This window comes from Grampus griseus (assembly GCF_964374135.1).
Source record: "Grampus griseus genome assembly, chromosome: 1".
NCBI classification, from domain to species: Eukaryota; Metazoa; Chordata; class Mammalia; order Artiodactyla; family Delphinidae; genus Grampus; species Grampus griseus.
In genome coordinates this window covers 177,151,642-177,174,629 of record NC_139017.1, presented here as the reverse complement: position 1 = coordinate 177,174,629, position 22,988 = coordinate 177,151,642, and the positions used below count along the sequence as shown (strand labels likewise).

General features: G+C 53.6%; 1 protein-coding gene across 4 annotated transcripts; it reads left to right on the top strand.

The window, feature by feature from the left end:
- Positions 1–898: 898 nt before the first annotated feature.
- On the top strand, positions 899–21,985 carry SLC45A1 (solute carrier family 45 member 1; the record flags this gene model as incomplete). 4 transcript variants are annotated; one of them, XM_082666976.1, is made up of 9 exons in its annotated part: positions 899–1,030; positions 5,499–6,012; positions 6,597–6,689; positions 7,402–7,626; positions 13,459–14,198; positions 16,524–16,677; positions 18,031–18,207; positions 19,702–19,907; positions 21,716–21,985. In XM_082666976.1, 8 exons carry the CDS (start codon positions 5,616–5,618, stop codon positions 21,983–21,985), a joined length of 2,262 nt encoding a protein of 753 aa, XP_082523102.1. The 4 variants fall into 4 exon arrangements, with proteins under 4 accessions (XP_082523102.1, XP_082523100.1, XP_082523101.1 ...); XM_082666974.1 differs by having other exon boundaries at positions 920–1,030; positions 5,592–6,012; XM_082666975.1 differs by lacking the exons at positions 899–1,030; positions 6,597–6,689 and having other exon boundaries at positions 5,616–6,012.
- Between the last annotated feature and the right edge of the window lie 1,003 nt (positions 21,986–22,988).

Here is a 22,988-nt window from a genome sequence, read left to right as displayed (position 1 = left end):
CCTCGTCCAAGTCTTTCTTCAAATGTCACCTTCTGGGTGGGGACTCATCAACAACCCTATGTAAACTGCAGTGCCCCCCCAACCCCCAGCCCCACACTCCCTAAGCCCCTTCTCTGGGGATGACTGTCTTCTGACTTACCATTTATTTATGTTATTTGTCTTGTTCAATGTGTCTCTCCCTCTCTACAATGTCATGCCACAGGGCCAGGAACTTTTGCCTGTTTGTTCACTGTTGTATCCCCAGTCCCTAGGGTAGAGCTGGGACAGAGTAGCACCTGATACCTCGGTTAAGGGAATAAGTGAATGCAGTATAATATTTCTAGGCAAGATCAACTTATTCTGTACAGTGGGTAGTGTCCAGAGCACACAGTGCTTTTAGGGATCCTCAAATATGGGTTCATTTCTTTTAAAATCAGAAGGGGGAAAAAAAAAGAACTCTTAGGCCAAGGGAAATGTTTTAATATACAGTATTAATATATTAATCTTTAAACCAACACAGCTGTAAAATAAAATTATATATATAATAATATAAAATTATTATATATTATATATAATTATAATATATAATATACAATTTTAATGTATATTATATATATTTAATATATATAATTATATATACATATATATATATATATTTTTTTTATGGAGAAAGGGGCCCACCAAGGCCAGAACGCCTCAGCCTGCGGAAGTCATAGCGGGCCTGTTTCTGGAGCTTTCCTTGCAGACTCTGCCGGCCTTTAAACTTCAGGAGGATGAGCGACTGGCGAGGGGTGGGGGCCCTGCGCGGGGTCCAGCGCCTCCGCGGCGGACTGCAGGGCGGTGCCGCTTTAAGGATGCTCTGCGGGTACCGGCGGTAGGCGGCGAGGATGAAGCCTGGCTAGGATGCAGCCATGACGTCACGGCCCCGCCCCGCGGGGTGATGCTGCAGGAGCAGTGGCGGGCCGGGGGCGGCCGGGCCGGGACCCGAGCTGCGACCGGGGCAGGCAGGACCCCGGCCTCGGAAAGGGATGCCTCCTGGCTGGACCCACAGGTACCTCCATTTCCTCCTGTGCCCTCCGCACAGCTTCCCGGCTCTGTGCTGGGAGAGTCGCGGCTTAGGCCCCAGGGTAATCAGAGTGCCAGGATTGGGACTGGAGGTTGGCACTGAGACCTTTGTTCCCCTTGGATGTCTAATTAATTGAACTGTCAGTGGAGCCCACGTCTCGCCCCCTGAGTGCAGAACTCTCCCGCCCTGAGAAGGGTAGCAGTTGGGTGACAGATTTATTTCACATTTGCAAGGAAAGAGACCGAACACTGGAATTTGCCCCAGGCTTAAGCTCTGCTTATGGGTTCCGGAGGCCTGTTCCCGGGTCACCTGGGCAGGTGTCATCAGCTTCCGGTTCACCTCCCGCCAGAGGCTTAATGAAAGCTCTGGATGGCTGGGGCCCTGGGATAATCTGTCTCAGCATCCCAGGATTAAGTTTATGATGAGCACCAAGGATTTCTGCTTTCTCGTCAAGGGTAATATGCTCAGGCTGAGACGGGAGGGTTACGGCGGTTCGGTTCATTCTGTCCTCGACAGGTCGCTTGTGGGGTTATCATAATGCTTTTGTTTTTCAGTTTTTATAGGGAAGTAGAACCAGGTGCTGATGAAAGTTCAATGTGGCCTCACTGGGGGTTTGGGGATCAGTTGGCTGTCAGGTAGGGGCTAGATTGCCACAGATCAAAAGTGAGAAGTGGGCGACACACAATTGAGCAACTAGCTGATTAAATACATCCCCTGAAGTCCATAGAGCCCTTTACTGGTCTGGGAAGATTTCCTTGAAGTATAAACTTTGAGAATTGGTAGAAGGAAGGACGGGGAAGGGCTGTGCTCCCATGTCATCCCACAGTTGGAAGCCTAGTTTCACGTAGAGAAATGAGGAAATGATTTGAGGTCAGAGTGGGGTAATTTTAAGCATACGAATTACATGGACATTGTTTATTTTTATTAATCCATTGCTGCTTAGTCATCCCATAACACAATTTGAGGGATTCATTCCTTGAAACACCCTCTGTATTCTAGAAGCACAGTGGACCCAGCATATAACCTGGGGGGTCCAGGAATATGTGCACATTTTGGGGGGGCTGAGTGAACGGTAATACAGTGTGATCGAGATGGTCTGATGAATATTTGTATTAAAATTCTATTTTACTAGTTTACATTTTACTTTCTTTTTTTATAACATTCAAAAGTGAATTTTCAGTAGTTCTTAGAATAAACTTCCGTGGACAGCTTTTAATATATGTATTTTTAAATAAAAGCGGTAACCCTGATCGCCCAAACTTGAAGGGGAAGCCTTAGTGAAGACTCTGTTCAAGCTCAGGTTGAATTCCGGTTCAGATGTGTGTCGGGGGGTGGGGTGTAGGATGGGGGTGGTGAGGGTCTCACTTTTGCTAGGACCGGCTGCAGGCTGTGTTTTAAAGCTGGAGGTGGTGGGCAGGTGATGGTGAAATTGTCACATCACAGGTAGAGACATGGACTATTTACATAGTCCATTTCAAGTGGGTCAGATATCCTCCCTTTTCAAAAATATACTTCTGCCTTATGCTGAGTGAGGCTAAAATTCTTCCAGACGGGGCCCAGGGTTCTTCATTCTAAAATGAAAGGGAAGGTTTCTAACGCGTGTTCACTTAAGTTCACTTTATGGGGGTAAAATGCCAATAGGAAAGAGAGGCGTCCTGTGCCTGAAGGGGCAGGTAGAGAGGCACAGAGGGAGTTATCCACCGAGGCAGGTGCGGGGCTGTGACCAGACAGGTGAAGTCAGGTTAAGCTCTCTGACACACCTGGGCTAAGGTCTTCCTTCTGACTTCTAAGGAGACAGTCTTATTATGCGGTGTTCCAGCGGGTCCTCTATTTCTATGATCTATTTCTATTTCTATTTCTATGAAGCTCCAGGGACAACTAACAACCACCTGGGTTTCTGAAGGCAAGACCAGCCATTTTTTCTCGAGTATTTACTATGTACAAGGGCCTGAGTGAGACCCGTGAGGAACATAAACAAGATGCTTTTAGCTTAAAAGTTTAATTTTTTAAAAACTTGACTTAATCTTCGTAAGTGGATTATGTTTTTAGTGAAGTATTACTTGTCTGCATGGTTCTTAGGTTCCCTCTGCTCTTGTTGTAGAGGAGAGCGTGGGATTTTTTTAAGGTCATAAGATATACCTTTTCTAGAAGCGAGAGCAGACTGACTCGCTGGTTATGTCATTCCCTGTCATCTTGGTGTGAAATCTACCTCGTACCAAATCTTCCTGGTCAACTAATCCCTTCTTGATGGGTTCATCTCTCATCACCACATCACCACCGTGCCCAACTGGTGCACAGAGCTCCTTTGCATGGGTGGTTCCCACCGCTTAGCATGTCTTTCCTCCACTGTTTCACCTAACTTGAGGGCAAGAGCTATGTCTTTCTTTTATCTCTATAAATTCAGTGTCTTGGTATTCAGTACTCAGCCAAACGGGAGGATGGTGGGGGTAGGTGGGCAAGTGGAAGGATGGATGGATGGACGGAGGGATGGATGGATGGATGGATGGATGGATGGTTGGATATTCGAAAGAGTGGATGGGTAGACGGGTAGGTTGGGTAGATTAGAGGACGGGTGGTGGATATGTATATGTGGATGTGGATGGATGGGTGGGTGGGTGGGAAGATGGGTAGATGGATGGATGGATGGATGGATGGATTGGTGGAGATGGTTTATTGCGTTAACATGTTGTGTTCTGAATCCTGCTGGGACGTCTCTAGAAAAAATCATTTCTACCACTGGTGTCTTCTGAAGAGAAGGAAGACAATCCCCGAGTGGGTGGGGTAGTGGGGGAGTTTGGGATGCACATCTGGAGTGATAAGGAATTTCAGAGTGATTCATAAAGAAGTTATCGACTAGCAAGAGTGTGATGGAGGGTGTACAGTAAGTTAAAGTCAGAAATAAGGGCCTCATTTCTAAAGCTTAAAAACTAAATTTGATGGGGCTTCCCTGGTGGCGCGGTGGTTGGGAGTCCGCCTGCCGATGCAGGGGACGCGGGTTCGTGCCCCGGTCCGGGAAGATCCCACGTGCCGCGGAGCGGCTGGGTCCGTGAGCCATGGCCGCTGAGCCTGCGCGTCCGGAGCCTGTGCTCCGCAACGGGAGAGGCCACAGCAGTGAGAGGCCCGCGTACCGCAAAAAAAAAAAAACAAAAACTAATTTTGAAAGAAAGCCTCTACTATTTATCTCGGTAAATAACAAGTGTTCTTGTAAGGAAACCTATCAATGTTGGGAATGTCGTCTCGGGTTCAGGGCCTGCTTCCCAGGAAGGACTCCAAAGGAAACTTAGGCGATTGCTTTTCTGTGATACAGATGGGCTGAGCTGTGTCAGAGAGGTCAAACCCAATGCAGAACTTCCCCCTCTCATGTTTTTATCTGTCTCTTTCCCTCTGATCTTAGTAGCTTTCCTCTCCCTGTGCTTAGTAAAATTGACATTGGCTAAAACGCACAGGTCAACATGCTAGAATCTATTCCTTTAATATTTACAATCTAGATTAATTTCTAAGCAGTGAAAACAGTTGGATGCCCAAGGGCAGGTCTCCGAGTGGCACACATTGTAAACCCCAGGGAGGTGGGGGACAGAGGAGTCAGGAGTGTCTGTGAATTAGCCTACACGCCTGCTAATTCCCTACCCAGGGCGAGGGCGTTGCAAAAATTCCTCAAAAAAATAATTTGAGGATGGAGGAAAATCTATTTCTCACCCTCCCGGATTCTTTCTGTCCCTCACTTTTTTTTTTTTTTGGTAAACTGTATCCCTATTCAGGGTGTTGCCTATAACAAGCAGGATTCAGGGAGTCGGTTTATTTCTTTAAAGAGAGCATTTCAAACACTACGAAAGTCTCAGCTCTCCTGACTCGACTGAAGATTCGTTTGTCCAGCTGATGTAAAAGGAAAAGACTCGAGTTGAACTCATTCCGCGGCTTTTAGGCTTGGGTCCTCCGGCTTGGGGTGGAGAGGACACCCAGGTATTAGGGAGGGTGTGGCTCTCCATCCCGAGAAGGAAGGGCTGTCCCCTCACCACTTGCAAGCGCTCAGGGTGCCTGTGAGTCCTGTCTCCCCCCAGGGTGCCTGGTCTCCCCCTCTGCTCCCCTGGGGCCTGCAGGGAAGGGCAAAATTAGCCCTGGAAATGGGCCGCAGGTCCTAACACAGCCCGGCAACCTGTGCGGCCTGAGGGCAGCCACGGGGCTCTTGGCGGCTCCCACTCTTCGTGGTTCTTTGCTGGGCCCTCCCGGTACAGCCTGTCTGGGGAACCGTCCCTTTGAGTTTTAGTGCGGGGACCTGAAGGATTTGATCCTCTCTCTGGCTCTGGTCTCCCCGGGCAGGCGGGCTGCCCCGATGCGAAAGTGAGGCCCAGGGACACCGTCCACACAGCAGGCTCCACTCCGGGGGCTCGGTGTCAGCTCTACGGGACCCCCGAGTGAACTCACCTTTCCCACGTGGACGGGTGAGCGGTTCCAGGGGGGTTGGAGGGACAGAGCCACCGGGACAAATGAGCTCGCGTGGTGGAGGCCCCGCGGGTGACGGCTGCCCCCAAACGGGCTTTCCCCACAGGAGCATCCACCGGCTCCCCCTACGATGACCTCCCCGGTGAGCAGCGCCCCTCCGGGAGAGGCCCTCTTCCCCTCCTTGACCCCTCAGGACCTCTGGAGGCCCCCGATCGCCGGCTACTCGGGGTCCATGACCCGGCACATCAGCCACCGGGCCAACAACTTCAAACGGCACCCCAAGAGGAGGAAGTGCATCCGGCCGTCGCCGCCCCCGCCCCCTAACACCCCGTGTCCAGTCGAGCTGGTGGGCTTCGGGGACCTGCACCCCCAGAGGTCCTTCCGGGAGCTGCTCTTCAACGGCTGCGTCCTCTTCGGCATCGAGTTCAGCTACGCCATGGAGACGGCGTACGTGACCCCGGTGCTCCTGCAGATGGGCCTCCCCGACCAGCTCTACAGCCTCGTGTGGTTCGTCAGCCCCATCCTCGGTGAGCCCCGCTCGGCCCGCCCGCGAGGGCCTCCGAAACCTCCCCAGAAGCTTCCAGAAACCTCCGTGGAGGCAGCTTGAGGGTCCCCAGGGGGACAAGGGAGGGGCCAGAGTAAGTCCCCCAGCTGTGTGGGGCTGTACCAGAACACAGGTATGGCCGGTCAGACCCCGTATCTTAAGGGACTTTATCTAAACCAGATAAAGGACCAGACTTCAGCGGACCCCGAGGATTCCACCATCCCGTGCCAGGCGGTGTCATCAGAGGAGACAAGCAGTACAGCTGGGGGTGGTTTGGGTCTGGGAGGTCCTGGTCTTTCTTGGATTCCCAAGGTCATGGCTCCTTCGTGCCTTGTAGGGGCCTAAGCAGAAAATTTAAGGAGAAGCTGAGTGATTCCAAGAGTCTGGTTATCTTTTGTTTTCTAGCTCAGGGTTCTGTTGCTGACTCTGAGTTTCATCATCTTATTCTTCTGATGCCCTGGGGACGTTTGAGTGCAGGTGTTTCAGGAATTTGATGAAGCTGCTTCGGTGTTGGTCCCCGTGTACACCGGGGACCTCAGCAGTGACCAGTGACCTGCTCTATTTCAGGATTCCTACTGCAGCCACTGTTGGGCGCTTGGAGTGACCGATGTACCTCAAGGTTTGGAAGGAGACGCCCTTTCATTCTTGTCCTGGCTATAGGTCTGTTGTTTTGGAATTGAAATAAAATGGAAAAAAGAAAAAAGGCCCCAACTGCTTCCTGTTAGGAAAATCTAAAAGAGTGTTGACCAAAACAGTTATCCAGGTCATGTCACTGGTGGTGCGGTAGCGGAGAGCACCCTGTAATCCAGTCTGGGTTAACTGTGAAAATATCTCATTTTGATCACTTTTTAAAAATGAGTTAATAGGGGAGTTCCCTGGTGGCCTAGTGGTTAGGATTCCGGGCTTTCACTGCCATGGGCCTGGCTCAACCCCTGGTTGGGGAGCTGAGATCCCACAAGCTGCATAGCACGGCCAAAAAAAAAAGAGTTAATAAAGTCTATATCATTCCTGCTGTGCTTGATGAAATAAAAACCCTGATCCAAGTGCTTACGGTCTGATTAAAAAGGAGTTCTTGGGGCCCTAAAGATTTCAGCCTGGGGCTTTCCTGGTGGCGCAGCGGTTGGGAGTCCGCCTGCCGATGCAGGGGACGCGGGTTCGTGCCCAGGTCCGGGAAGGTCCCATGTGCCGTGGAGCGGCTGGGCCTGTGAGCCATGGCCGCTGAGCCTGCGCGTCCGGAGCCTGTGCTCCGCAGCGGGAGAGGCCACAACAGTGAGAGGCCCGCGTACCGCAAAAAAAAAGATTTCAGCCTGAAGTGGTGGCCGCCGGGCCGGCAGGGCCGCGCTTCCCTGGTGACTCTGTTCTCCATCCCCAGGCGCATTGCTGGGCCTCTCACTCTTGCTGAACGGCAGGGACATCGGGACGGCGCTGGCTGACACGGCCCACGACCACAAGTGGGGCATCCTCCTCACGGTGTGCGGCGTGGCGCTGATGGACTTCAGCGCGGACTCGGCCGATAGCCCCAGCCATGCGTACATGATGGACGTGTGCAGCCCCGCCGATCAGGACCGCGGCCTGAACATCCATGCCCTCCTGGCAGGTAAGGTTCTGTGCAACTGGGACAAAATGCAAAGACGTGGGCGAGCACGGACGTGCTTGAAAGTGCGCCTCTCAAACCACATATGTCAACAGTACACATGTTGTATACTATAATATCTATATTTAATCTATATTTCTTTTTTTATTGGAGTCTAGTTGATTTACAGTGCTGTGTTAGTTTCAGGTGTACAGCAAAGTGATTCAGTTACACGTATATAATCTGAATCTCTTTCAGATTCTTTTCCCTTCTAGGTTACTACAATATGTTGAGTAGAGTTCCCTGTGCTGTGCAGTAGGTCCTTGTTGTTTATCTGTTTTACATATAGGAGTGTGTGTATGTTAATCCCAAACTCCCAATGTAGCCCTCCCTGCTCCTTCCCCTTCAGTAGCCGTAAGTTTGTTTTCTATGTCTGTGGGTCTACTTCTGTTTTGTAAATAAGTTCGTTTGTATCATTTTTTTTTTAAGATTCCACATATAAGCGATATCATGTGATATTTGTCTTTCTCTGTCTGGCTTACTTCACTTTGTGTGATCATCTCTAGGTCCATCCATGTTGCTGCAAATGGCATGATTTCATTCTTTTTTATGGAAGATATCGTTGATATATATGCATATATGTGCGTATATAGCTCTGTATGTGTGTATATAACCGTGTGTAAATAGTGTTATACGTCGTTGATTCTCGTTATTCAGGTAGTTGTGTCGTTCAAAGGCGTCACGAGCTCTGAATTAGCCAACCTCGAATCATGGCCCGTGGAGACATACAGGGTTAGGTTCCTGCGAACCTCTGGCCACATCATTTTTGTCAACGGATCAATACCTAGCCTTGTTCTATGTGTTTCTGTTTAAAGACATCTTATTTAGTATATATCACGGATTCATTAACATTGAACTCACGGCCAGCAGCACTATGACTCGTGCCCGAACAAAGCTCGTCTAACGCACATATTTTCCCCATAAGACACATCGCGGGCACCGGGCACTTGGGAACCCTAGACAGCGGTAGCGCTACACTTGGGGGCTGTCGACTAAACAGCGTGTCACCCCAAAAAAGCACAAAACTGCAAACATGTAGCACCCACATGGACTATGAAAAGGATGGTTGTTGACAGTGTGAGAGTTGAAACAACAAGGCAGAACATCACTGTGGAAAGTCTTAGCCGGGACCGTGTGTGCCGGGCGACTCTTTCACTGCTCTGGGAATTCCCTGGTGGACCAATGGTTAGGACTTGGCGCTTTCACTGCTGTGGCCCGGGTTCAATCCCTGGTCGGGGAACTAAGATCCCACAAGCCGGGCAAAAAAATTTGTTTTCACTGCTCTGCACGTATCCGAGAGTGATTGCGTGTTACACATGTATTTATTGGGGTTACAAATCAATTTTACTGAGTAGGTAGATTTGAAATATGGAATCCGTGAATAATGACAATTGACTGTGTGTACACACACACGCACACACCTGTGCTGTGCTTGATGCCAGACACGAGAAACATTCCCACTGAGGTCGGGAAGGAGGCAGGAATGACCACCAAGGGGAGGGGTGCTGGGGGAGGGCTGGACTGCGAGTGTGGGGTTAGCGGATGCGAACGATTATATATAACATGGATCGACAACAAGGCCCTAGTGTACAGCACAGGGAACTATATCCTATATCCTGTGATAAACCATGATGGAAAAGAAGATGAAAAAGAATATATATGCATAACTGAATCACCTTGCTGTACAGCAGAAATTAACACAACACTGTAAATCAACTCTACTTCAATAAAATTGAAAGGAAGAAAAAACAAAGAGTCTGTGCTTGGACTTCCCTGGTGGCACAGTGGTTAAGCAGGGAACACGGGTTCGAGCTCTGGTCCAGGAAGATCCCACACGTCACGGAGCAACTAAGCCTGTGTGCCACAACTACTGACTCTGTGCTCTAGAGCCCATGAGCCACAACTTCTGAAGTCCATGTGCCTAGAGCCCGTGCTCCACAACAAGAGAAGCCACCACAGTGAGAAGCCCGCACACCACAATGAAGAGTAGCGCCCGCTCGCTGCAACTAGGGAAAGCCCGCGCACAGTAACGAAGACCCAAGGCAGCCAAAGATATAAATAAGTAAATAAATAAATAAATAGTTTAAAAATAAAGCAAACAAGACCTTCAAGGGAATCAACTGCAAAACAGTGAGAGAATTCAGTATGATGTTTGCTTATCAAAGTATCGTATAAAAATCAATCCCTCTAGCGTTTGTATATAAAACACTTATCTTGTTCCAAAGTAAACAATCCCATTTATAATAGCAATGGAAAAGATTTCTAAAAGTCCAGGGAAAGATGTCATATGTGTAGGACCTGTGAACAGGCCGGGGTGGCCCAGGAGCTGAAATCCTGAATCGGTTTTGTGCTTTTCCTCCTGTTCATGGTGGGGCTTTAGGCAACTGCTTGGCCCCTCCAAGCCTCAGTCGCTTCTTCTAGAAAACATCGTTGTTCATCTCTCTTTACAATCCCGTATGCACATGGGTCCAGGGAGCTTCTGCGTGGGTCCAGGCAGGCAGGAGTTTGGAGGGTCGGAAGAAGGAATTAGTTTTTTATCTTATATAGACAGTCCCCAACTTATGATGGTTTGACTTACGATCTTTTTGCCTTGACCAAAGCTATACACATTCAGTGGAAACTGCACTTTGAATCTGAAGTTTGCCCTTTCCTGGGCTAGCGATATGTAGTCCGATCCTCTCTTGTGATGCTGGGCGGCGGCTCCCATTCACCCCTGTGATCTCGAGGGTCAACAGCCCTACACGGACAACCGTTCTGTTTTTCACTTTCAGGACAGTCATCAGTCAATTACATGAGACAGTCAACACCTCATTATAAAACAGGCTTTGTGTTAGATGCTTCGACCCAGCTGTAGGTTAATGGAAGTGATCTGAGCATGTGTAAGGTAGGCGGGGCTAAGCGATGATGTTCAGTAGGTCAGGTGTATTCAGTGCATTTTCTTTTTTTTCCCCTTTTTAAAAAATTGACGTATAGTTGATTTACAATGTCATGTTAGTTTCTGGTGTACAGCAAAGTGAATCAGTTATACATATATTTATATATACATATATTCTTTTTCAGATTTTTTCCCTTATAGATTTTTACAAGATACTGAGTATAGTTCCCTGTGCTATACAGTAGGTCCTTGTTGGTTATCTATGTTATATATAGGAATGTGTATTAAATGCATTTTCATCTTATGATATTTTCAACTTACAATGGGTTTATCAGGATGTAATTCTGTAGTAAGTACATGAAGATCTGTACTCTTCTGAATTAGTTTTTTTTTCCTCTTTTAAAATTGTGTTAAAATACACATAACGTAACGTTTACCGTCTTAGCCATTTTCATGTGTACAGTTCTGTGATACTTTCACACTGTTGTGTAGCCATCACCACCACCCACCCCCGAAACGCTTTTCATCTGTGACACTGAAAGTCTATAACCATTAAATACTAACTCCCCAACCTCCCCCCCCCCAGCCCCTGGCAACCACCATTCTACTTCCTGTCGCTACAAATTTGACTGCTCTAAGGAACCGACGTGAGCGGAATCAAACAGTATTTGTCTTTGTGGCAGGCTTATTTCACTGAGTACAATGTCCTCAAGGTTCATCCATGTTGTAGCGTATGTTAGAATTCCTTACTCTTTTCAGACTGAATAATATTTCACTGCATGTATAGACCACACTGTGCTTATCCATTCATCCTTCGATGGACACTTGGGTTGCTTCCACGTCTTAGCTATTGTGAATAATGCCGCTGTGAGCATGGGGGTACAAATATCTCTTCAAGACCCTGCTTTCAGTTCTTCTGGGGCCTCTACCCAGAAGTGGAAGAGCTGGGGAATTCTATTTTTAGTTTTGGGGGGAGCCTCCTTATTGTTTCCCACAGCAGCTGCACTATTTTATATCCCCACCAGCACTGCACAAGGGTTCCAATTTCTCCACTTCCTCGTCAACTTACTGTTTCCTGGGTTTTTAAAAATTGTTCGATAGTAGCCATCCTAATGGATGTGAGGTTGTGTCTCACTGCGGCTCTGACTTGCATTTCCCTGATGATCAGTGATGTGAGCACTATTCCATGTGCTTGTTGGCCGTGCGTCTATCATTGGAGAAATGTTTGTTTATTCCAGTCTTTGGCCATTGCTTGAAGCAGGTTGTTTGTTTCTTCGTTGTTGAGTATGGTTCCTCAACTGTGCAAATGTATCGCTTCGATCATTTAAAAAAAAAAAAGTTCATAAAGTTCTCCCAAATCTGACCTTGCTTAAGGGTCACCAAACTGCAACTGTGTCTTCAGAAGGAGTGGGGGAAGCTAATTAGGACCATGAATGTGGAAAGTTAAGAATAATAAAGCTGGGGGTGGTGGTGGGGGGGGTAGATATGAGATTAAGAGGCCCGTAAGAAGAGTCTGGAACAAATGAAGTTCTACAGAAAGCCATTAAATAACTAGATTCAGGGTCATGTCCCACCATAGGGACATGTGGAAGGTTGGGCTGAATGTGTCTGAGTCCAGACCTTTCCACAGGCGATTCTGTTGAAAAGGCCAACTCCTGATACGGCTGGATCTCCCCAAGTGGAGGGGAGGGAGGGCCCCTGCTGGTCGGATGCAGGTTCCCCTGCATCGCCAAGAGTAAACAGAGAGTTTTACTCATCCCAACCAGTAGCCTGGTCAGAGTATAGCTGGACTCAAAATAGAAAAGCACCTCAGATGCGTGATGTGGCTGCAGAGGGGCTGGGCGGGTGGATCCCTGGCGCCTGGCCTTGCTCTGCCACTGGGAGCCCAGCGCTGGGCGGGAGGAAACGGCACTTTCTGGAGGTGAGAATGTCTTTTGCCAATGGCCGGGCACCGTGTGGCATCACCTACATTTTCGTGTTGTGCTGTGTGAACCATTGGCTGTTTGCTGGGTCCCTGAGGCCGTGGGATCCGTGAGCGGGATCAGAGGAAAGGACCAGAATCCTGCAGCCCTCCTGTTCCCTGGTGGCTCCGGGGCCTGGAGAGCTGCCACCAGGGGTGACCCATGAGGGGTGATTTTCTTTCTTTCTTTCTTTCTTTCTTTTTTTATAAATTTATTTATTTTATTTTATTTTTGGTCGCATTGGGTCTTCGTTGCTGCACGCGGGCTTTTCTCTAGTTGCGGCGAGCGGGGGCTACTCTTCGTTGTGGTGCGCAGGCTTCTCATTGCGGCGGCTTCTCTTGTTGGGAGCACGGGCTCTAGGCACGCGGACTTCAGTAGTTGTGAGCACGGGCTTAGTTGCTCCGCGGCATGTGGGATCTTCCTGGACCAGGGCTCAAACCCGTGTCCCCTGCATCGGCAGGCGGATTCTTAACCACTGCGCCATCAGGGAAGCCCAGGGGTGACTTTCTTAATGGTGGTCAGGCCCAAGGACGATGTCTCCAGGTGAGGAAGACAGGGGTGGCCACGTGAATTCCCGCACGCACACGTGCAGTGGTCTGTGTGCTGGGGACCAGGTCTCCCGTGTTTACACAGTGCTGAAGCTGGGGGGGGGGCGGGACTCCGAGGGGACAGGTGACCCAGTGTCGACACTCACTTTCGCTCCTCCTAAGACGCCGTGTGCAGCGGGGACCAGAGTGTGGGCAGGCGGTCATCATGCCCTGGCAGGCGGCCCTCAAGGGCAGGGGACCGGGTCCCCCAGGGTCCCCCCGGAAATCCCATTCTCTTCTCCTTTTCTTTGGGGCGTAGGTGGGACAGATGATACATCCGGGTCCTTGGGGTGGATTTTACGAATCAAGTAAGGAAGCGAACACCTTCCTCGGGGGCTTTCTTCCCCGCTCCCTGCCCCGCTTCTCTCCCCAGGTCTCGGAGGAGGGTTCGGGTATGTGGTCGGGGGAATCCACTGGGATAAAACCGGCTTCGGGAGAGCCCTGGGCGGGCAGCTGCGGGTCATCTATATCTTCACGGCCGCCGTCCTGAGCATCTCCACCGTCCTGACCCTGGTCAGCATCCCCGAGAGACCCCTGCGGCCCCCGGCCGAGAAGAGGCCGGCCATGAAGAGCCCCAGCCTCCCGCTGCCTCCCTCCCCTCCTGTCCTGGGTGAGGAGGGCGCCGGCCAGACAGTCCCCTGCCCGCCGGCCAGCAGCCTCCACACCAACTTCTCCAGCCCCATCTCACCGCTGAGCCCCCTCACGCCCAAGTACGGCAGCTTCATCAGCAGGGACAGTTCCCTGACGGGCATCAACGAGTTCGCCTCGTCCTTCGCCACGTCCAACATAGACAGCGTGCTCATCGACTGCTTCACGGGTGGCCACGACAGCCACCTGGCCATCCCCGGCAGCGCCCCAAGGCAGGCAATCAGTGTCAGCTTCCCCCGGGCCCCCGACGGCTTCTACTACCGGGACCGCGGCCTCGGGGACCGGAGGGACGTCGCCCTGGCCACCGGCCCCGACGGGGACGTGCTGAGGGTGGGCTCCTTGGACACCTCCAAGCCACGGTCGGCTGGCATCCTAAAGAGACCCCAGACCCTGGCCATCCCGGACACAGCCGGAGGAGGTGGCCCCGACACCAGCAGGAGAAGGAACGTGACCTTCAGTCAACAGGTAAAAGCAAACGTCCGGGGGCCGTGGGAGGGGGGAGCCAGGGGTCAGAGGGCACCGTGCGTGGTCCCCCCTCGTCAGATGATCTGGAAGGGAATTCCCGGCCCATCTGGGCATATCAGTCAGAAGGGGCCTGGGTCTAATAGGTGGGCCCCAGGGACATCCCCATCCTTACATCCTGTCAGTGTCGAGATTCTGGGCCCGACGTGAGCCCACGGATGCCTTCAGGGTCTCTGCTCGGGGTCGCACTTTAAGACACTGGCCGCAGCAAAGGCCCGGCTCTTTTAAACACCCTTACGTTGGCCCAGGGCTAAGCCGGTGAGTTTGTCACAGCCTCACGTGTACTGCGGTCATTCCTAGTCTTTTCCCTGACACGTCCAGCCCACTTTGGCCGTGTGCGCCCAGTGCCAACTGAGCTAAGTCTTCCTGAAGGACAGAAACAAAACATAAACGTGGCGGCTGTTTCTGGGGCCTCCTTCCCTCCCCAGGTGGGCAACCTTAACCAACCAGCCCAGAGGCTGTCGATACTCTGGATCCCAAAGGGCGCAGGCATGTTCTGGGAAGGAGAGAACCTTCCGGAAGGCTGTCTGTGTTGTATGTAGGGTTGGCTGGAAGGCCACGAACTGACATGTGGGATTTTAGCTGCTTTCAGAGTCCGTGATCTTGGAAGAGGCTACTTTATATTAAAGAGAGTTATGCTCATTTAAAGTAGACGTGAGGGCCTCCCTGCCCTCAGGGGCATCCCGGGGATGAAGTTTCCTGAGCAGGAAGCCTATGACCCTTGTTCAACCCTCACAGGCCCCCAGAGGGGCAGTTCTGAAGGCGGGTGACCTGGACATGCCCCTTGGACACGGCTGCCACGTGGCCGCGTCTCCCGTGATGCAGGCCCCGCTCTGCCGGCCCGACCCTCCGTCAGACATCCCCACCCACACTCCCGTGCCTGGGAAGACCCCCTGATTTCGTGGGAGGCTGACATTGGGAGGTGGCCACGCATGTTCGCTTCGTTGTGAAATTCTGAAGCTTAACCACGCCTCCTTTGTGTTACCGCGAGCCGGTCTTAGGGCCACCTCTATCGTGTCTTGAACTCAAGGTCCTCCCATCTCGAGGAAGCGCTCTGCACAGGTGGGCGCCAGTCCTGCAGGGAAGCAGCCAGGTCCCCGTGGGCAGCATCCACAAGCTCAGGTCTGGAAACCGTCTGAAGAACTGAAAATCACCGGAAGGAATCCCATCCTTGGCAACGGAAAGCCACCTCTCTAACTGCTCGAGTCAAGGGCATGTCATCCTCATTCCTGAGGACAGCAGAGCAGTTCATGAAGCCTCTTGTCAATCCTGGGTCATCCTGTCCTGTTTCCCGAAATTCCACCTGGACTCTAGATACAGTCCTTAAATTCTGGTTGAAAAATCTCTTCTTAATCCTTTTAAAACTTTCCATTTTCGAATCAGTTTTGGAGGAAAGTATAAAGTTCATGAGCTAAATATGAACACATCTGGGCTCAGTGGGGACACAGATGTCAGTCGAAGTCTTCCTCCGGCAGCTGTGGGCGACAAGCTCTGCTGATGCAGCTGCCCTTGGAACCGGCATCGTGGGCTGTTCCCTTCCTTTTCATTCACCCACCCGGAACGTCCAGGTGCCGACCCAGCGCAAGCTCCCACGTGGACCCAGAGTAAGGCACCTTCTCTCTCGAGACGTCCAGCTCCCAGAGGCATCCGTTCACCTGGCTGCTCTCTGCACCCCCAGCCCAGGCGGGGCCACGGTGGGGCAAGGCCTTGTCATTCCGGGAACAGGCGGCAAACTGAGCCAGTGAGTGTATTTGGCGATGGAGTTGCCCTGACAGATGCTGGTGACATGGAGCTGCCTGGGTGCCCGGCTCCCTCCCTGCACGGGCTCTGTTGGCCACCCTAACCCCTGTATAGGTAGGAGTCCACCTGTCCAGATACCCAGTCACCTTGGAATCAGTCTTTTACATCCTCTCTTACAGATAAGATGAGACTTCGTAAGGTCTGAATTTCAACTGACCCGTATTTCTTTTCTTTCAAACGTGTTCCACGTTTGGCAAGGTCATAGCTTCCTCTCTGTGGCCCAAAGGCAGGCACCGCAAAGGGAAATTCGATTCTCAGCCGCTTCCGTCTCTGAAGAGACGCCTTAACGTCATTTCTCTCTTTCGGGTGGTGTTGGGTGTCCAGTTCTCACCGCCCAGGAAAACAAACCCTCCCAGCCTCTGGGTTTGTGTTTCTGATTCACTTTCTCATCGAAGCAGAACACACGCTTCCGAGGGGTGCCTGGGGTTTGATGCACTGAGGAGGAACTTTTGGGGGCTTCCCTTTCAGGTGGCCAATATTTTACTGAATGGCGTGAAATACGAGAGTGAGCTGACGGGCCCCAGGGAGCCGTCGGGGCAGCCGCCGTCCATGAGGCACCTCTGCTTCACCATCTGCAACATGCCCAAGGCCCTGCGGCACCTCTGCCTCAACCACTTCCTGGGTGAGCTCGCGGCGAAGCCTCCCGCGTGTCCTGCCCCCCTCAGGTGGCCCTGCGTGAGGGGCAAGGCTCCGGATGCCTGGAGGCCTCTCCCCTCCACTCGGCCTCCCCAGGCGTCACCAGGGGCAGGGCGTGGTGGGGACGGGCGGGGCAGAGGGGCCGCGGGGAGGGCTTTTCTCCAGGAGGAGCCGGGTCTCCACGGAGCCCAGATCCTCAGGACCGAAAGCTCTTCGGGCAACTCACAGTTAAGGGGGGGCATCCCTTTCCCACTAGTGGGACTTGTGTCTTAAGCCAGTTTGGACCCCTCAGGCTTAGAGCTGAGACGTAAACACACACAGACACACATGTCCAGTGCTGGTCTCACGTTCACAGGCTTGGCTTTCGAACGACTACCGAGAAGCCCCACTTGCGTTCCGTGCCCTTCGGTGTCTCTTTGCTGTTGGGTTGTTGACCGTCTGAGGATGATGAGAAATCTGAGATAATCTAGGCTCTCAAACGTTGTGGGATGTAAATCAGAATGACCCTCTAGGAGGCAATTTGGCAACAGGCAAGGATCTTAAAAATGCCCATCACCTTTACCCCAGAGGTCCTACCTATTTGGCGTTCTTTGCAAGGATGTAGTCCGAGGTCTCATCACAAATACATGCGCGAGGTATTTCTCACAGCACGACTCATGATAGCCAAAGACTGGGATGGGGGAAAGGGTAGATGTCCAACGATGGGAAGACGGATCCACACTGTGACGTATTTTGCTGCCACTAGGATGGGGCTGTTTATGAATATTTAATGGCATAGGGAGCATGCATGATAATTACTGGGGTTCAAGAGACCCCATAAATATCACCTCCTTCCTCTATAAAAGAGGAAATGCACGGGGAAATCAGAGGAAGGAGCGCTGTGGTTTTCTCGGTAACAGAGCAAATTAGATCTCTATCAATACTTGCCCTTCCTAATGTATTTCTCCCAGGTAAACGGGTGACCCCTGCCCCCACACTGTGGCTGGAGCCCCACTGGCATTTTCTCGCCTCCCCTGCAGAGGAGGGAGAAACAGGAGGAGCTGAGGGTTAGCTTTCCTCCTGGCAATAACGTTCAGAGAAAGAATAGAATATAAAACCTTCACGCGACAGAGCCTATGTTATAAGAATATATATTTTAAAAAGACGGGTAGGAAACCTACAAAATTTTAACAGCGGTAAAGTCCTGTCTGCGTGGTGAAGCTATAGGTAATTCCTTCTTTAAGTTTTGAATCGACAAAACTCACGGGCTCCTTCAATCATCGGTCAAAACCACCTGCGGGCGGAGGAGGGGCCACGGGCCAGCGCCTGCCCAGCGTCACCGGCCCTTCCCCCCTCCCAGGGTGGCTCTCCTTCGAGGGGATGCTTCTCTTCTACACGGACTTCATGGGCGAGGTGGTATTTCAGGGGGACCCCAAGGCCCCGCACACGTCGGAAGCGTATCAGAAATACAACAGCGGGGTCACCGTGGGCTGCTGGGGGATGTGCATCTATGCCTTCAGCGCCGCCTTCTACTCAGGTACCGGTGGGCGGGGCTCAGCGGGGCGGGGCCTCCGTGGGAGTGATAACGGCCCCTGGGTTGGGTGGCTGGGACCCATTCAATGAAGGAAGGTTGTATCTTTACAGCTGCAGACATAGCATCCCAATTTGGGGGGAGACAGCGCTGTTTTTTTCTCCGTTATCCAGTGACCCGTCGTCAGGGGTCAGCTGGGGACGCTGCCTGGTGCTGCGCGGCGGGGCAGGGCCGGGTGGGGACGGGCGTGTGTACGGCCCTGAGTAAGCAGCTGGCTGGGATGGGGCGGGGTGTCAGGCCCGTAAGCGAGGGACACGTGGGGGCCCAGGGACAAACCACGAGGTCACTCCCGGGGGGGGGTGTGCCGTCCACCTGCCACCCCTACCCCACCCTTCCCATGTCGATCTCATGGTGGCTGGTCCAGAGGGAGGGAGGGTGCAGGTTTGACCGGGGGTGCAGCTCGAGTGAGGCTGTGGAACACGTGGGATGGGTGCGGGGAGGCCAAGACGACCCTGAGGTTTGACTCTGCGTGCCCCACGGACCTAGGACGCTGTGCTGAGTGCCTGTGGGCTCCCGGGCGTCCCAGTGGTGGCCTAGCTGGCGGCGCACAGCCCCCAGGCTTCATCTCAGGGGTCCGCCCACGTTTTCAGTAAAAGGCCAGAGAGTCTGGCCTCTTGGCTTTTCCGGCCACAGGCTCCGGTGGGGCGACCCGGCGCTGCCCTCGAGGCAGACGAGGCGCGATGAGCACACGGGGCCGAGTTCCAGCAAAACTTCGCTGATGTGCCCGGGATTCGGATTTGTATGATTTCCATGCGCCACAAAAGATCTGTCTTCTCTGGACTCGTTTTAAACATTTAAAAATGTGAAAACCGTTCTTAGCTCCGGGTGGTACAAAAACAGGCTGCAGCCCAGACCCAAGCTGACGGCTGCAGACTGTGGACCCCGTTAGCAAGCTGCAGCCCCACAGTCAGGACCGTGACTTTTGGAGGCGGTCGAGGGACCACATTATTAGGAAGAATTTCTTGGCTCTCGCTGGCGGACCCTGGTGGGCCTGGGTGTTTGGCGGCACCAGGACGTGGGGAAGCGGCCCCGGGGTATTTGACTCCGGAAAGGGGTGTCATGCGGAACCCGAGCTGCCAGGCCCCTCAGGGCCCTTAGACACTGGCCGGCCGGGCTGGGGCTGTCAGTGTCCTTGTGTTGGGAAAGCGACAGACGCGACTACGATTCGTGCAAGAACTCAGGGCTCAGCCGCAAAACCCTCGAGCCTCTGATCTTTCCACCCAAAGACCCCTTCACCTGCTGCAGCACCTGGGGGCCTCCCCTGGGTGTGCAGGGGCCCACCCCGGGCACTGCCACCCATCCGGACAACCCCATCAGTGGTCCCTTAGCTCCCTGGGGCCCCCGATCGGGTCTCCCGGTCAGGGGCGAGCTGCCTGCCGGCCTGGCGGGCGGCCTGGGGCCCCAGGCGGGGCGCCGCTCACCTTCTTCTCTGGGTCGCAGCTATTCTGGAGAAGCTGGAGGAGCACCTCAGTGTCCGCACGCTGTACTTCATCGCCTACCTGGCCTTCGGCCTGGGGACGGGGCTTGCCACCCTTTCCAGGAACCTCTACGTGGTTCTGTCCCTCTGCATCACCTACGGGATTTTGTTTTCCACCCTGTGCACCCTGCCCTACTCGTTGCTGTGCGATTACTACCAAAGCAAGCAGGTGAGTGCCGGCCTTCTTGCTTCGGGCCCCACGTCCAGGTGACTCTCCACCTGCGCAGGGTCCCGGGACCCGCTGCACAGCTCGGGGCCCCGTTCAAACGGAAGACGATCAGGACGCACCGGCAGAGCACGAACCCCGGCAGGAAGCTGCTCGCGCAGGGAACTGGGGGGCGCTGGGAGAGCCGCAGGGAGAGGGCTCTGCGGGGCTTTGGGGCCAGCTGGGGGCATGTGGGCACCAAAAACTCAGCGGTCGAGGTCAGTAATTCGTGAATGTGGTTTGTGTGAAAATGAGCATCAATGCCAAAAATCCACACTGAGCGAGAGATCGGGGACGTAAAGACAGGGAAAGGGACAGGGCTGAGCCGAGTCCTGGTGGAGTCCGAGGCTAAAGGAAAACTCAGGAAAACGGATCCCGTCTTTAGGTCAAATTCTGGTATTTTGTTCAGGGTGGATTTTCCCTTAACAGCTTTATTGAGGCAGAAGTCATCACAATGCCACACAGTTCACCCATTTCCAGTGTACGATTCAGTGGCTTTTGGTGTATTCACACCATCAATTCTAGAACATTTTCGTCACCCCCAAAAGGAGCCCCCTCCCCGTTGGCCATCACCCCTCCAGCCCTCCGCTCCCCTGGATGTTTCCCGTCCATGGGATCACGTGATAGGTGGCCTTGTGCGTCTGGCTTCTCCCAGCCTCGCGTTTTCAAGGCTTATCCGCCCTGTGTATGAGTGGGTCCCTGCCGCCTTCCTCCTTGTGGCCGAATAACGCTCCCGTCGTAGGTTTTTGGCCGTGACTTTGAGGCTTTACAATATGGCACTAAAAGACCACCTTGACGGCTGCCTCTCCCGCAGCCCCTTTAACTCCGGGCCCCTGGCGCCTCCCCCAGGCCTGGCCCCGGGGGCTGACTCGCCCCCTGGACGGTGCTCAGGCTGTGCACGTGACCTGAGCACACTGTCCCCCTTGTCACCTCCCGGGAGCCCCCTTCACCGGGGTACGCGGACGTGCTGGTTCTCGGTGGAGGGCGGCCCTGCCCCGTGGGAGGGGACGTGGGGCCTTGGGCCACTCGACCCCGCTGGAAGGCTCGGGCCTCTGCTGCCCGTCAAGTCTTCTGGACACGCGGTCTCCGCTGGGCTGCGGGTCCAGGGCTCCCCTGCGACCTCCCCATGGCGGTGGCCCCCACGGGCTGGGCGGGTGTCCCCAGGACTCACGTGACACCAATTCGCGGGAACACAGCCTCGGCGGGGCGGGAGTTGTCCAGCATCCCAGAGGAGAGCACAGCTGCATCTGGGAGGGGGGCCAGGCCGGGCGGGACCCCGGGTGGCGCCCAGCCGCAGTCCGCGGGGTGCAGGTGGCCTGTGCTGGGGGCAGAGTCACTCCCGCTGCCACTTGGCAGCTCTGCTCAGAGACCACGTGTCACCTGTGTCCCCAGCGTGGTGCTGGCTGGGGGCGGAGGGAGCCTGACGTCCAAGGTGGAGGCCACAGGCCAGAGGAGCAGCGCTGTAGACCCTGGGATCTCTGAGCACGACAGGCGTCGTAGGGACAAGGGTTCAGAGAGGGCGGAGCTGGAGTGGAGGGGGCCGGGCCGGCAGGCCCCGCATCTCCTTTAGAGACGGGAGACCGGGAAGAGGCCGTGCCAGCCCCTGCTGGCCGCGGGTTCCTTTCCTTGTCGTCATCCCAGAACACAAATATTATCAGTCTTGACCGGGCTCCCTGTGCACGTGGGGCCCGGAGGACGTGAGCTGCTGGGCACGGGTGCTGGGTCCCAGGGCCGCAGGGGGCCTGGTCTGGCTGACGCACATCTCTGGTCAGTTTGCAGGGTCCAGCGCCGATGGCACCCGGCGGGGCATGGGCGTGGACATCTCCCTGCTGAGCTGCCAGTACTTCCTGGCCCAGATCCTGGTGTCCCTGGTGCTAGGGCCTCTGACCTCGGCTGTGGGCAGCGCCAACGGGGTGATGTACTTCTCCAGCCTGGTGTCCTTCCTGGGCTGCTTGTACTCCTCCCTGTTTGTCGTCTACGAAATCCCTCCCGGTGACGCTGCCACCGCCGAGGAGCACCGGCCCCTCCTGCTGAATGTCTGACGTCCAGAGCCGTGGCTTCGGCCTCGAGCCTGGGCCTGGGTCGGGAGCAGGCCGGCCGGCGGAAACCCACAGGGCCCTGGTGGATGGAGGCGTGACGGGTTTCCTGATGGGATGTAAATATGTGGTAAATCAATAAACGGCAGCAGCAAAGCGTACAGTTTCCAGTGTGGCTCCCCGAGGGGTGAGAGGTCACCTGGGGATTGGGCCACTCGCCACGGGGACTTGGGGAGGGGGCTGTGAGTATCATTTATGCATATATATATCTCTATATTACCAGCTGCAGCTTTGCACCCTGCCTCCCACCCCTACCCCCTGCCCCGAAGACACCTGGCAACGTCTGAAGATATTCTGGGTTGTCACAACTTTGCTGCTGCCTGGGAGGCTGTAAACACCCTACAGTGCACAGGGTGACCACACACACAGCAGAGAATGATCCGGCCCCGAATGTCCACAGTGCTGGCGTGCAGAGAGCCTGTCTAACTACACTGCTTCCCAGAATAGAGTTAGAGCAGACAATGCTTTTGGGTCAGAAGACCTCACACTCATTCAGTCACTCACTTATTCATTCATTCATTCTCCCATCCATCCATTCATCCACCCATCCATCCCTCTATCCATCCATCCATCCATCCATCCACACATCCATCCGTCCATCCATCCATCCGTCCACCCACTCATCCACACATCCATCCATCCATCCATCCATCCACCCTGCAGATACTCATCAAGGGCCCTGGGAGTGGCAGGCAGTGGTAGGTACTGGGGACCCAACTGTGAGCATCAAGGCTCTGCCTCATGGGGCTGATGTGACAGGAGGAGAGACAGACAATACACTGACCTCTAGGCCTGAGAATGATGCCAAGTGCTGGGAAGAACACAAGCAGGGTAGGAGGATGGGTGATGGGGTCGGGAGACAGCTATTCCAGGGAGAATGGGGCTGGTGTGTTCAAGGGACCAAAAGCTCAGACTGTGAAATGCCCCATAAGGTGGGAACTGCAGAAGG